This window comes from Podarcis tiliguerta (genome assembly GCF_965153285.1).
Source record: "Podarcis tiliguerta genome assembly, chromosome: 1".
Taxonomy (NCBI): domain Eukaryota; kingdom Metazoa; phylum Chordata; class Lepidosauria; order Squamata; family Lacertidae; genus Podarcis; species Podarcis tiliguerta.
Window position 1 is genome coordinate 3,220,701 of NC_139534.1, and position 14,646 is coordinate 3,235,346.

At 44.5% G+C, this 14,646-nt stretch overlaps 1 protein-coding gene across 1 annotated transcript in view; it reads right to left on the minus strand.

The window, feature by feature from the left end:
- Nucleotides 1–14,646, minus strand: part of MREG (melanoregulin) — a 34,666-nt gene that overhangs the window by 13,780 nt on the left and 6,240 nt on the right. Inside the window, exon 2 of the mRNA XM_083402979.1 lies at nucleotides 8,625–8,784. Within this exon, the coding sequence (XP_083259105.1) occupies nucleotides 8,625–8,784 (160 nt within the window). The remainder of the gene's footprint in view (nucleotides 1–8,624; nucleotides 8,785–14,646) is intronic.

Genomic DNA, 14,646 nt, shown 5'->3' on the forward strand with positions numbered 1-14,646 from the left:
TATTTTTATCAAACCAAATAGAAAATAGTGGCAGAATATTGAAAATCCCTTATTAAAAAATATTATTGAGATATGGGCGAAATATAAAGGAAAATTGATACCAGCAAATTCCCCACTAACCCTGGTGGTGATGATAGAAGACTTCCCAATAAATTTTAAAAAGGAAATTGAGAAAGAAGCGAAAGAGAAGAAAATACTTAAAATAAATGATTGGGTAGAGAAAATGAGAAGCAAAGAACAAATAAGAGATGCTCTAATAGGAAGTAAAATAACATGGTATAACAGTATACAACTGGAACAATGGGCAAAGAAGTGGTTAAGGGAAAACAAGAACTACAAAGAATATACAAAATTTGTAAAAAAAAATATTATTAAAAGGGGAGATTAAAAAAGAAAATACAGTTATAAAAGGGGAAACCAGTGAAATTTATAAAATATTGCTAGAAATGGAGGATCAAGAAGATCAATTAAAAGAGGTGTGGGAAAAGGAGACATCAGGGCAAATAGATAGTCAAAGCTGGGGGGAAAATATGGGAGAAACGTACGTTGAAAATGTCTATAAGAATAAAAAGGTAAAGGGACCCCGGACCATTAGCTCCAGTCGATAAAAGAAAATTATTATAAATTAATTTGGAGATGGTCTGATGCCAGGAAACAGGGAATTACTGTATGTTCACATGTGGTGGGGGTGTGAATATTTACAATTTGGGTGGCAAAGGGTGTTTAAGGAAGTAACAGAAATCACTGGGTTAAAGCTGACTGAAGATCCAGAAGTAGCATTATTATCAATTTACGATGGGGTGGAAGGTTCGCAGGCTATGAAGGACTTGCTCACAAATTTATTGAAAGCTGCATGAATTATTATACCCAGGAAGTGGAAGCGGCAAGCTTTTTTAGGACAGTTGACCCAATAGCCCCACTGCCGAGCCCAAGCCAGAGTCCAAGCCCAAGTTGCCTGTGCCAGAGCCAGAGCCTGAACCAACCAGAGCCACCCACCCACATAAAAAAAAAACCCCAAATCCAGGACAATTGCTTTCAAATGTAAAATCCCCCCCCCCAACAGGCATGTAGGACCCACAAAAGAGGACACGTCCGGGAATTCCCAGACATATGGCAACCCTAAAGGAAACTGAAACATAGAAGCTGTAATTGGAGCTAAATCATTTGAGGAAAGAAGATGGCGACAGAACATAGAAAGGTACTGTTGCCTGGCACAGAAACAAGAACTTTGTGTTGGCAAACAGCAGTCCCACATAGAAGTAGTTTCCTTCTCAGGCACTTGTGCAATTACTCCTTTTAACTTCAAACAGCATTGATCTGTGTAATTTCTCCACTAGAGGGCACCAAAAAATCACAAAAGAAACTACTAAGTGGGGTCTCCACTGGAAGCAAAAATACTGGCCCATATTAGATAACAAATTTCAGCATGCTCATACTTTTGCAAACCATTCTTATGGAAGGACAAGTTTCTAAAATGTTGTTCAAAACCTTTTTTGGGATACTGACAAAGCACGGCAGCATTAACAAAATGTCAAGAGGACAGAAGCAAGAAGTAAGACTTCTAATAAGTCTCCGCTGTTTAATGCTGATGTGGTGAGGCAGGCAGACTGAAAGACAAAAAGTCTTGGACAGTGTCTTACAGTCCCAAATTGTCTTTGTTGGGGACAAAAATGTCACTAGGAATAAAAGGAACCTAATTTCCCTGACTACTGGGTCCAGAAGAGAGATAAGAATATTTTAAGTCCTAGGGCCTGACAGACTACAGACTTCCTTGCCCTGCAAGGAAGGGAGTCCTGCCGAGAGTCTGAGGGTCCTGCTCCGGCCTCTCCGCCATGCCCAGGACGGGGCCAGGCAGGCTTCACAAGGACTGATGCTACCCAGCAAAGAGTGCTGTTCACATTCTTTTAAACTGCTTTTTAATTGTGTTTTTAAATTGTTTTTAACTATATGTGTTGCGGGGGAGGCTGTTCCTGATTATATTTTGTTTATATTTTTATTCTGTTTATATTTTGATTATGCCTTTTGTGTTTTTCTATTGTAATTTTATCTTGTAAACCACCCTGAGGCCTCCAAGGTATAGGATGGTATATAAAATAAAGTAAGGCCTCTGAAAACCATAGCCGTAGGAGCACTCCCCTCACAATTTCACAAGTAGCAGTTATTAGGAAAACCAAATTGGCAACAAATTTCTATACTGCCCTTCAACCCCTTCATGGATCACTGCCTTGCCGTGGCGAAGGGGCTTGAATAACTCAGAGAAGCTATGAGCTATGCCATGCAGGGCCACCCAAGATGAACAGGTCATAGTGGAGAGTTTTGACCAAACATTATCCACCTGGAGGAGGAACCGGCAAGCCACTCCAGTATCCCTGCCAAGAAAACTCCATGGACAAAGACAACAGGCATCACCTTGCCAACAAAGGTCCGTATAGTAAAAGCTATGGTTTTCCCAGTAGTGATGTATGGAAGTGAGAGCTGGACCATAAAGAAGGCTGATCGCCAAATAATTGATGCTTTTGAATTCTGGTGCTGGAGGAGACTCTTGAGAGTCCCGTGGACTGCAAGAAGATCCAACCTCTCCATTCTGAAGGAAATCAGCCCTGAGGGCTCACTGGAAGGACAGATCCTGAAGCTGAGGCTCCAATACTTTGGCCACCTCATGAGAAGAGAAGACTCCCTGGAAAAGACCCTGATGTTGGGAAAGATGGAGGGCACAAGGAGAAGGGGACAACAGAGGACGAGATGGTTGGACAGTGTTCTCGAAGCTACCAGCATGAGTTGGACCAAACTGCAAAAGGCAGTGGAAGACAGGAGGGCCTGTCGTGCTCTGGTCCAGGGGGTCACGAAGAGGAGGACACGACTAAACGACAACAACAACTGCCCTTCAAAGATCACAGGGTGGTTCACAACATAAAAAGAAATATTGTAAGAACACTGTAAGAAATAAAACAAAAACTGAATGACTTTCTTGTTCATATACCAATTGGGTGCATTTGAATTCCCTTCTTCAGTCTGTAATCTTAGCTGAATGACACTATTTTGGATATAATAATACAGCTCAACAGGGAGTAGCACTGGGGAAAATATACAACTTTAAGAAAACTGAAATATGACTCTGCACTGCAGTTGTGGAGCCGTCTGGAAGCAGAATAAGATAAAGGGCTGGACTCCACAGCCTTTACTGAACTTTCACCAGTGTCCATCACATGACACCAGCCCCCCTGTCCAGGCTGGCCTATGGAGGAGAGTGGACTCGGGGATTTGGCCTGCTGGCCAGGCAGTCCCCCCCGCCCTGCTTTACAACAGGCTCAGTTGAGCATCAATATACAACACAGAAAGCTCTCAAATGAGTGTGAGAAAAATATGTATGTATGTATGTTATCAACTGCCTTAATCCTATCGCAACCTATGCAGTCATTTCTTGACTTTAAGGCTACAGGTATCATGGCAAAAGCATTACGAAATCCAAGAGCTTAACAGATTAGCTTTGCAAACCTCAAATCACCGCCCGCCGCATTTCTGGGTGGCAGAACTCTACACGGCTGCCAAAGCCCCCCTCACCTAGTTTGCTTCGGTGGTGGCACTGGGGCAGGATGCCTGCGGGGGCACTGCCTCTTGCGTTTCTGCCTCCTGAGGCAGCTGCTTCACCCCACCTGATGGGTGGGATGGCCCTGTGTCTCCACCTTTCTGCCCAGGAGAAATGGACAACACCAAGTTCTCAGTCATCCCCAATATCTATCCTGCAAAATTCCTAGAACTTTTGTTCCGTGAGCTTAAGATTTCAAATGCACGCATAAAGGAGAGTACTACATGTAAAACGGAAGCCAAATTAAACACAAAACCAAAGGCTTAAATACACATCATGCCAACAGACCGTACATAATTGTTCTCCAAATGTTCTGTTCCTCTCTCACTAAGAGGTTGGATTCTTTTGTACTGCGGGATGTGACAGTCCAGCAGAGCAGCTTCACTGTGCAGTGAAGCTTAGTTTTTGTAGCATTCTTCTCGCAAGGTCACCACCAGCACTGAATACAGTTCCTTCAATAATTGGGACACCAAATTTGGATTTCTTTCAAAGAACGTAGGCTAAATAATTGGGGTCTAGGTTCTCTTTCCCTTGTGTTGGTGTACTGTGCTGTGGCTCAAAGAAAAAGTTCATGTTCGCTTAAGATGTGGCTGATTTACCCAAGTGTCAAAGCCTTTCAGAGTTCTCTAACAAGTCCTTGGGTTACTTTATTTTCCAACGTCATTATCTCCCTGAAAGCAGTTGACAGATGCACTTCCATCTTCTCAATAGGGAAAGGGAAAGGCTGTGATGTTGTAGAATAAAAGAAAGCAGTCCGGAGGCATTTTGAAAAATGTATTAACCCACCTTCTTACTTAGATATGTGCAATATATGTTTTATTGAGAGCATTTTAAAATTAATATTGTTGAAATTTCTGCCTGCAATCCTGCTTTTGGCTGCCTCTCACTTCACTGGCCTTGTGAAGTTCAACAAATATAATTATCTGAGTCACAGACATACAGTGTATTAACCACTGAAGTTCAAAACCATAAATCACAGGATTGAAAGGGACCCTGAGAATCATCTAGTCCAACCCGCTGCAATGCAGGAATATGGGGATCGAATCCGATATTTTGGTGTTATCAGGACCACGTTCTAAACAACTGAGAGATCCAACAGGTTTTTTCGTTTGTGGGGATTGTTGTGGGGATCAACAAGAAATAAAGTACTTTGCACACTGAAAACTGCTGTGAAACTGGATTTTCAAAATGTTTATTAAATGTACTTAAATCAAGTTGCAGCTGTTCATTGCAAGATTCCAACAGTCAGAAATCAGAAAAAGAAAATTATATGCATTCATTTTGTTATGAAAAGAATAAATGTTAAATGAGGAACAGGTTTTTGTTTTAGTGGAAATCAATTACATAGCAGCACAGTGGTGCTTTCCCCAAGTCATTACAGGAATCAAACTGAGATGCAAACCTAGAAGTGAAAGCAACATGGGGACAGATTTTTCTTTCACTTTTTCAGTCTTGTGGCTTGGAATATGAAAGTATATTGAAGGTTACCTTCGGTCAGTATGTCTACAATTTTGCACACACTTCTGTCTTCTATTCTTTAGCCCAGGGGTTGTCAACCTGGTCCCTCCCACCCACTGGTGGGCGTTTCAGGATTCTAGGTGGGTGGTAGGGGGTTCTACGGTAAAAGCTGAATCCTCCTTCCATCGAGCACTGGGGGGCGGTAAGGAAACTACCCTCAAGAAAGATGCCTTAGTGGGCGGTAGGTATAAAAAGGTTGACTACCCCTGCTCTAGAGAGAGAAAAATCCACACACTATGAAATGGAAGCACTTTTGTATATAAGGCAAGGTTCCCAAAACTTTGTGGCTGCTTATTCTAGCTGCTGAACCCCTTTCATTCACATATAGACAAAAGGAACCCCCAAAGTAGTTAACTCAGGGCTTAGTTCTCATAAAGGTACATAAAGTTTCCTACACAGAGAACTGCTGTATTTTTCCATCTATAAGATGCCCCCATGTATAAGACGCCACCTGTTTTTGGGGACTCAGATTTAAGAAAATGGGGGGAGATGGCCCCGTGTATAAGACGCCCCCTAATTTTTGACATTATTTTTTAGGGGGAAAACCTAGTCTTATACACAGAATAATATGGTAGATTATATGTGAGAAAGATAGACTTGAATAATACCCACCACACACATTTTCAGTTACTCTATTATTAGGGTATACTTGCAGGAAATAAACATTTATATCACTGCAATTCTAAGCCTCAGTCCCACATGAATGGAAGGTCCAGGATCCACTGAGCTGCAGGATTAACAGTCAAGCATTACCCTTCACCAGGAAAACTGACACCATCACTTGCTAACATCTCAAACCTATCCTCTGAATCTGAAAGGCTACCAGCTTATACTAAACCCATGTGGAGAGCTGGAATGTAACAACACTAAGAGGATTATGTCCAGTCACATGCCGTTATAGTTCCCATCTAAAACCACTGCTTGTCACAGAGGACCAAGTCCTATTTAAAGAAGTGGGAAAAGTGATTTTGCTCTTTACTCAAGATGAAAGTCATTGCATATAAGAGCTTGCTGCTCTCCTAGTCTACTCCTTCAACCTCCTCTGAGCTTCTTCAAGCGACACACACACACACTTACTTTACTGGACTTTTACTTTTCAAGATCACTCACTAATCTGGAAGTATCTTAGTCTTATTTCTTCTACGTAAAGAGGGATTTATTTGACCATGTTGACACTATAATGACAGAGGGGATTATGGAGCCATTTCTGGAAACAGGAAAGGAGGTTTCGTGACTTCTATTCCAGGAAATCCTTTGTAAACATCTTTGCTGATTCAGTTCCTTGCTTTCATTCTTTTATCTGAGCAAGCTCAACAGCACTGCCTTTAAGGCTCATTCACACTTCTGCTGGTCCCATGCCTAGAAAGCAGGGGTCTGAGCTGTTTTCCCTGCTGCTTTCCCCAGGAAAACTCGCTCTTTACTGCTAAATCTGAGCAAACATCAGTCCATGGAAAACCCAACTGATGTTTGCTCCGATTCAGTGGTAAAGTGTGGGTTTTCCCTGGGGGAATGAGTCAAGAAAAGCAGAAGTGTGTTTGGCATATGCAGGGCTTTTTTCATTCGGGACTCACCAGAACTCAGTTCCAGAACCTCTCAGGCAGGTGCCATTGCCATTATAAGAGAACAAGGGAGGCGTTCATGGTGAGTTCTGGCACCTCTTTTTTATCTGGAGATCTTGCCAGTGTCTAGCAGTATGACATGCTTGTACATGCAAATCAACATTTTCCAACACTCCCGTCAATACATTTCTTCTGAATAGCTTAGGAGACTCGATATTTGATCCATGTTTTCTGTCACTCTTCTCTTGGGCATGGATGGGGACTTCAATCAAGACAATAATACACTCAAACACTGTTGTATTTTAAAATATTAATACAGTAAGTTACAAGCCTCTTGTAAGATAAAGCAGCTTACAACAAGCTAACAGAATCAGAAGTCATTTTTCTGGAACACAGTTTACAACTTTCCTGTCAAGTTGTAAACTAAGATGCCTGATCCATTTTGGCCCCACTTAACATCAGCCCGGGTCATTCATGTGTGCTCTAAAGGATGCATTGAACACCACATCAAGGCAACCATTCTACTGGGGCAAGCAATCCCCATCTCCTTCTCCCTGCACGCTGCTACAAGGGTTCTCCTCAACCTCTTTTCCAAGCCAATTTTGGGGGCATATGGGGGGGGGGGGGATAAGGGAAGACCCATTGCACAAGCTCTTGCACCATTTCAGTGATGGGACTTACTAGTTATTGTGGAATCAGAGTCGTAAGGGACCCTGATGGTCATCTAGCCTAACCCCCTGCAATGCAGGAATCTAAACTAGCTCTAAAAATCCACCCTCTGTTTAAAAACCTCTAAGGAAGGAATGTCCAGGACCTCGCTGGGGAGTCTGTTTCACTGTCGAACATCTCTTCTTGATGTTTAGTCAGACTCTCCTTCTTGTAACTAGATGCCATTGGTTCAGGTCCTACCCTGTGGAGCAGGAGAAAGCAAGCTTTCTCCATTTTCCATGTGACAGCTCTTGAGATATCTGAAGATGGCTATCATATTTCCTCTCAAGGCTCTTTCCTCTTTTCCAGACTAAACACACCCAGCTTCTTCAACTGTTCCTCATAAGGCTTGGTTTCCACACCCTTGAACATCTTGGTCACCCTCTTGAATCCCACCCTTGATTTTAGTGTTGTTTGGCAGGAATCAAAACAAAGGCCACTTTTTTTGGTCCAAATATTTTTTATTGGTTTTCATGTAAATACAAGAACAACATATAACTACAGTAACGTGTCCAGTGGTACATTCTTATTAAGTTTCCTATGTAGCACACAGTACGCAAGCAATATATTTATGCATTATCAATTCAAGCATCCTCTCCACAGAGATTCTTGTATTGTGGGTGGAATAAAAGTATCTTTTGTCTCATTTATAAACGAAAGGAATGGAAGCCAAGTCTCGCCAAAAGTGTCTATTCTTGAAGTGCCTTTAATTACCCCTCTGTGGCGAGTAAGGCGTATTGATAGAGCCACATTCCAAATATTATTTACCCAGATTGCAATAGGAATTTCTATAGGTTGTTTCCAGTATCCGACTATTGTTAATTGGGCTGCTGATAATAGAAAAAATACTAAGTCTCTGCATTTAAAGTTATTGTTTAAATTTAAGTCTAATGATAACAAGGCAAGAGCTGAATTGGGTAACCCAAGCCCACTCCCTGAGATCATCACCACCGCTGCTTGATGTACCCGTCACTGGCTGCTGGCGGCACCCCTCCGCTGGAAGGGAAAAGGCTCTGCAGTGTGCACTTCCTCCCAGGATGATCCCCGGCATGCGGCTCCCTGGCCTGCTCCCGTTACCAGCCACCCATGAGGCTGCGAAACTATGTTCAAGATTTCTGGATCAAATTAATAAACTAACAGCAACCATCAGGTTAAGAATAAGGGCATGTTTTTTGTTTTTTAAAATCATAACCATAATCATTCATTCTCAGCATACCTTCAGCATTTATTCAGTGTCTGCATACAGGACTTACCTCAGAATCTTTGTCCAACTTGTCTCTAACCACAATTAAGTTGTACAATATCCGGTCATCATCTGCTTCTGTGTGGGAGATGTCATGAGGGGCACTCCACAAGTTTTTCTCTTCATCCCATGCCTGAGTTGTTCCAAATGAAGCATAAGGATTGTTATTACTGAAATACAAGAAAGAAAGAAATGGAAGCTCTGTTAGGAATGCAGCTATGAAATAATGATGTAAATCATATGAATTGCCAGCATCACTTATATTTTATATCACTTCTAGCTTACAAGGCGGCATGCAATTTTAGTATGTGGTTTTATTATTTTATGTATATTTTAAACAACTGATTTAACTTATATTTTAATGCATTTTTAGATTAACTTGTCTTTAATGTTTGGCTTTATCAATATTTCTATGTATGCTGCTTAGAGGTTATGATTAAGCAGAGCCCATCCTATGTTAGAAACCACACATTACACAGCAGATCCAAGATTTATCTTTTATTTTATTCTCCCTTTATATGGCCACTCGATGACAGGAGATCTCTGGGAAGCTCACAAAGCCAAGAAAACTTAATTCTAACTCTTCTCTGCCAACACTTTGATTTTTAGTTAAGAGCAGCCCAGGGGAAAGGAGGTGCGATTAGGGTTAAGAGTGATTCTCCGCAAGTAGTAAAGCAAAGGCGAGACCAAACCACCTCTCCCCCAACCATTTCCCACGTGAAGTGGTTCAGCCCAGAAACAGATTTCTTCCCTCAGTGAAGGCCAAACTAAATGAGACAACAGGACAGCTGTGATCACATCTCCCACAAGGTTCTTTAAATCCAGCGCTCTGGCTTCTTTTCAGATTGCCTAAAGCAGGTTGCAGAAAGGCTAAGTGCACCAACTGATGCCAGGAAAGCAGTACTTGAGCAGGGTGGAGAGGCTGTTGAACTTTCTCCCCTGGCACTGCAACCCAGTCCAAATCAGGAGCTCACTTTGTGAAAACCAAGGAGAGCCAAGGCAAAGAGAAAATGCACTAGAGCAACTTCTTCTTCAATACTGAAAAGAAAAGCGTTCACTCACCAATTTTTTGCTTGCTTGCTTGCTTGTTTGCACTAACCGTGTGCAAACTGCTATACCAAACAGAAGAAACACAGTCCTCAAAGCCAAAGCGTACAAAATTAAGAATAGGGTGATCTCAGGTTTTCAACATCACAATCTATCACCAGCCAAACATTGTGGGTGTTAGGTTGTGGGTGAACATAGCAGACAACGCAGCGATTTCTCCAAAGCAGCTCTTTATTTGTAAGCTGGGACAGAACTGAGCAGCAAACAGCTCAGCCCGCCTATAAAGGCAGCCGGCTGTCAACATTGTAGCAACAACAACCCAGGGTTTCCCGCCTAAAATAACTGACGTGGACCTGAGTGAAAACTATCTACAGTATCCCCCTGCTGGCCCAGGGTGAGAACATCAGTACATAACACCCCTCCCCACCGAGATAAGGCGTTAGTTACAATCTTAATGGTTTCCTTATAAACAGCACTACACGTAATGGTTCAATTAGGCACAAAAGCATATCGGTTACATTTCCCATACTTAGACCAACAGTGATACATGTCCAACAACATAGTCCTTTAAATAAGTTGGGCGCTTGGAAACTCTGCCAGACCGCTGGGGACTGGTAGCCAAGTCCGGGGGGCCACCCCATTCTTGCTGAGGCTGTGGTGCGACCCTAGGTGGCGTTGAACCCAAATCCCCTGGATCCGCTGCTGTGGGTGGAGCCTCCGCAAGTGGAGTGGTCTGAGTCTGTGGTAAGTCTGGCAGACCCTCTGAAGCGGCTTGGTTCGGCTCCACGCTGGCAGTTTGCGAGGGAGGTGTAGGTGGAGCCTCGCCATCTGTAAGTGTCTCTTCTGGAGCCATGAGCGCAGTTGGGGGCACCACGGTAGTGTCCAAGTCCCCAACCCTGCGCCTAAGCTGGTCTATGTGCCGGCGCCACAAGCTTCGAGTGCCACCTGGTACGAGCGAGGTCCAGTGACTCCCACTACTGTGGCTGGCACCCAAGGAATGTCCCCCACATAGTTCCGGGCAAAGACTTGGTTTCCTGGAACAAATGACCGTGGCGCGTTGGCACAGCCTGGGGGTTCAGCCACGGCAAAGTCCGGGTGCAGCCGGTCGAGCAGGGACCTGAGGCGGCGGCCCATAAGCAGTTCAGCAGGACTCCGCCCTGTGGCCGCATGAGGGGTGATGTGTTGCACGAACAAGTATTCGGCGACCCGCTCGTGCCAGTCTCCCTGGTCCAGGCGCGCCAGTGCCTCTTTTGCCGAGCGCACCATTCTCTCCGCTTGCCTGGACTGCTTCAGGCGCAACCAATGCTCGGGCCATCTCAAACACCTCAGGTTCACAGAGGCTGAGGAATAGGCCCCGCTTACGCTCCTGTGATACTTGCGTCAGCTCGTTGGCTTGGAGGTAGCAGTCGAACCGAGCAAGGTAGGAGTCCCATGATTCAGAGGCTGGCGCAAACGGCGGTAGAGGCACAAGTGAAGCCATGATTCCGATGCCGGCGTGAAGGGCGATGGATGGAACACCGTGCTCTAGCCAGAACAGTCAGCTCTGAATTGCTTCTGTTCAGTGATTTCGCTCAGTGATTCAGCTCTGCTCAGTGGGTGGCTGCATCTGGCTGTACTCTGATGTCCATCGATCCCACCTTCATCGCCAGTGTTAAGTTGTGGGCAAACATATCAGACGACACAGTGATTTCTCCAGAGCAGCTTTTTATTGTAAGCTGGACAGACTGAACAGCTTACAAAAATAAAAATAAATAAAATAACTGACGTGGACCTGAGTGAAAACTATCTACAGTAACCCCCTGCTGGCCCAGGGTGAGAACATGAGTACATAACAGTAGGGGCTGGTGATATACCGCGATGCATCACCCCCAGCCACGTGAGGCGCCAGGGTGAAACTGCCACTGCTCTCGAGGGAGCCGAGGTGCTTTCGTGGGGACGACACAGCTTGTGCCCAGTGCTTGGCCTGGAGGGAACTTGCACTGCTCTGCTGGGGGGCTCCTGCCCCCTGAACAAGCCACATGAGCCAGAGGAATGTGGGGCTTCAGTGCGCTTCTCAGCTGGGGTGCAAGAAGGCTCTCCCCGCCCCCAGCTGAGCAAGCCCCACGTCCCTCCATCTTGCGTATGAACTGGAGGGACAGGGGGATGTAGCCCAGCCCCCCAAGCAAAGGCACCCTCGCGACAGTAGCCAACGGGCAGGCTACCTCTTTTTCCAGGGAGAAGGAGGTAGCCCGTCTGACTTTGAGCCAAGGCGGTGGAGGACAAGGCAAGCACACACAGGCCTGCCTCAGTCACCATCACCTTGGCAGGCCAGAAAATAGAATGAGGACATCTAACTTGCCCACACCCCTCCATTGAGAAGTCTAAAGGAGCCCCCGCCCTGTCTCTGGCTTGCACAAGGTGGTGGCTCTGTTAGACTTCTTCAGCTGGGGCATGTGAAGCCTCCTGCTCCCCAGCTGAGCAGCTTCAGTCCTTCTGCTTGCATGCAAGCTGGAGAAGTTTGGGGCTCCCTCGGCTGGAGGGTGGGAGCCTTTTAATGGAGCTCCACCTGCCTCCAGCCCTGTAAAACTGCTTGACTGAGGCCAGCCAAGCAGTTTAAAGAAGCAGAGAGAGGAACAAGTCGTACCGCGCCTTGTCGATGCACCTTGTGTCTCCCTCAGGGCCAGTATGATGGCAGAGTGGTATGGTATCGCGGGTGAAACTGCCGCCACTCCTGAGTCCCTCTGCCTCCAGCGCCGGCTGCAGCTTGTTTTTTCCTCAGTACGCTGGTAGCAGAGGGACTCAGGAGTGGCGGCAGTTTCACCCGCGATATACTGATATACCACTGAGTGAAGCTGCCACCGCAGTCATTCCACAGTCATACCTCACAACCGGCCCTGGGCAATATATTGATATATCGCCCAGGACTAATTAAGACTAGCAAACTAAAGCAGCTTATAAAATGAGGAAAGAGAAAGTGCTAAGTCTGAGTGAATGTCAGATCTTTAAAACTGACTTTCGTATCTTATGCAAAACACACACTTACTCTCTCCATCCAAAGGGATTTTGCTGCAAACTTGCAACCTTTACATTTGGTTTTGTGTATTTCTGGCTGTGTAATGTTTTCAAGCCCCCTTGAGCTGGCTGGTTTCAGGAGGATGCCTTGTTTTACTCTTCTTCTTGGCATCTTGAGGAGCGTCCCAAACCAACTACACACACACACACACACACACACACACACAATGCAGAGGCACTGCTCATATGCACCCCTGTAATGGTTTGGTGCAGGCATAGGCAAACTCGGCCCTCCAGATGTTTTGGGACTACAACTCTCATCATCCCTAGCTAACAGGGCCAGTGGTCAGGGATGATGGGAGTTGTAGTCCCAAAACATCTGGAGGGCCGAGTTTGCCTCTGCCTGGTTTGGTGCATTCACATGGGAAGAATGGCTGCAAGTGGTGGCTGAGGAGACTGGAAAGGAGCATAAATCAAAGAGGGAAGGATTGGGTTCAACATTTTGAGACCCACTGTTTCATAGCAGTATTTCATTTTCTTAAATAAATATAGAAGGGTAGCTGCAGAAAATAAATTTAACACTCTTGTGGCACCATAAATACAATATTTTCATGGCAGAAGCTTCATCACATGCATTGAAGCTGGCAAGTAGGAATATACATGGGGTGAGATTGGGGGAGGGGGGGAGTTAGCAGTTAGAAACACAGGCAAGGGGAACGGAAAGGCGAGACATAGAGAATGGCCTGATTGACACTTCATGATGGAATCTGCTTCTGCTTTGCTCCTCTCCTCTGGGGGAGAACAAACTGATCTCTGAAGGAGATCAACAAGCAGGAAGAACAAACTGCAGATCTCTGGCTTACTGTCACATCCAAACTGGGGATTATGGTCTGTTTTGGTCATGATTGGTAGGCTAATAGTTTGCGCGCCCCAACGAGCTAGAAGTCCACATCCAGGATTTTCCGTATCACCATTCACCATCCAGGGGAAAAACTTTAAAGTGCCAATACGTTTTCCCCTACAGGGCAAACAGTAACTTCAGCCATTTTAATCAGGACAAGGGTGGGAGGAGAAGAGTTTAATAATAATAATAATAATAATAATAATAATAATAAATTATTGGGCGGCTCCCAACAGAATATTAAAAGCATGATAAAAACATGATAAATCCGCCCCTGGACCATGGTTCCAATCCAACTCCTGACTCCCAATTCTTTAAATGTCTTTAAAATGTTCCTTTTAAAGACATTTATAAAGAGGGAGACCCTGTTCAATGACCTTCTAGTTTTCTAGTTTGGCCCCAAGTGTCTCTCTCACTCACAGCTGATGACTGTGTTAATGTAACCTGGGGTTTTACAGGACCAAATCGGACACTGACTGCTACACATTTTCTCCCTGTATGCTTTAGGTATGCTTCATCAAAAGAATAGGTATCAGAGTTTCATAATGTTGTAGTAAGTTATGTTTACAAAAAGAAAATGAAAAGTTTTTGCCTTTAGACAACACTTCTTCTCTGATGAGTTGCTTTGCTCTGCCAGTCCATTTAGGACTCCCTACAAAATATGGACTTGCTTATAGAGCAGGCATAGGCAACCTCAGCCCTCCAGATGTTTTCGGACTACAATTCCCATCATCCCTGACCACTGGTCCTGTTAGCTAGGGATCATGGGAGTTGTATTCCCAAAACATCTAGCGGGCCAAGGTTGCCTATGCCTCTTACAGAGAATAGTAGAAAATGAAAATCATTTGGCACACCCTGAACAGCTAACCTTTCACTGACAGCTGTTGTGAATTTATGTTTCACTCTGTTGCTTTTTAAAATAAATTCTGCAATTAGAAGCGTGAGTAATTTCCATTAGTATCCACTTGGAGAATATAAAATAACAGAGAACTGTATTTTCAGAGTAAGGTATTGACATGCCTTTAGAAATACTGGGTTTGGATTAGTACATACCACTTACAGAACCTCAATTAAATGCTAAACAATTGATTTA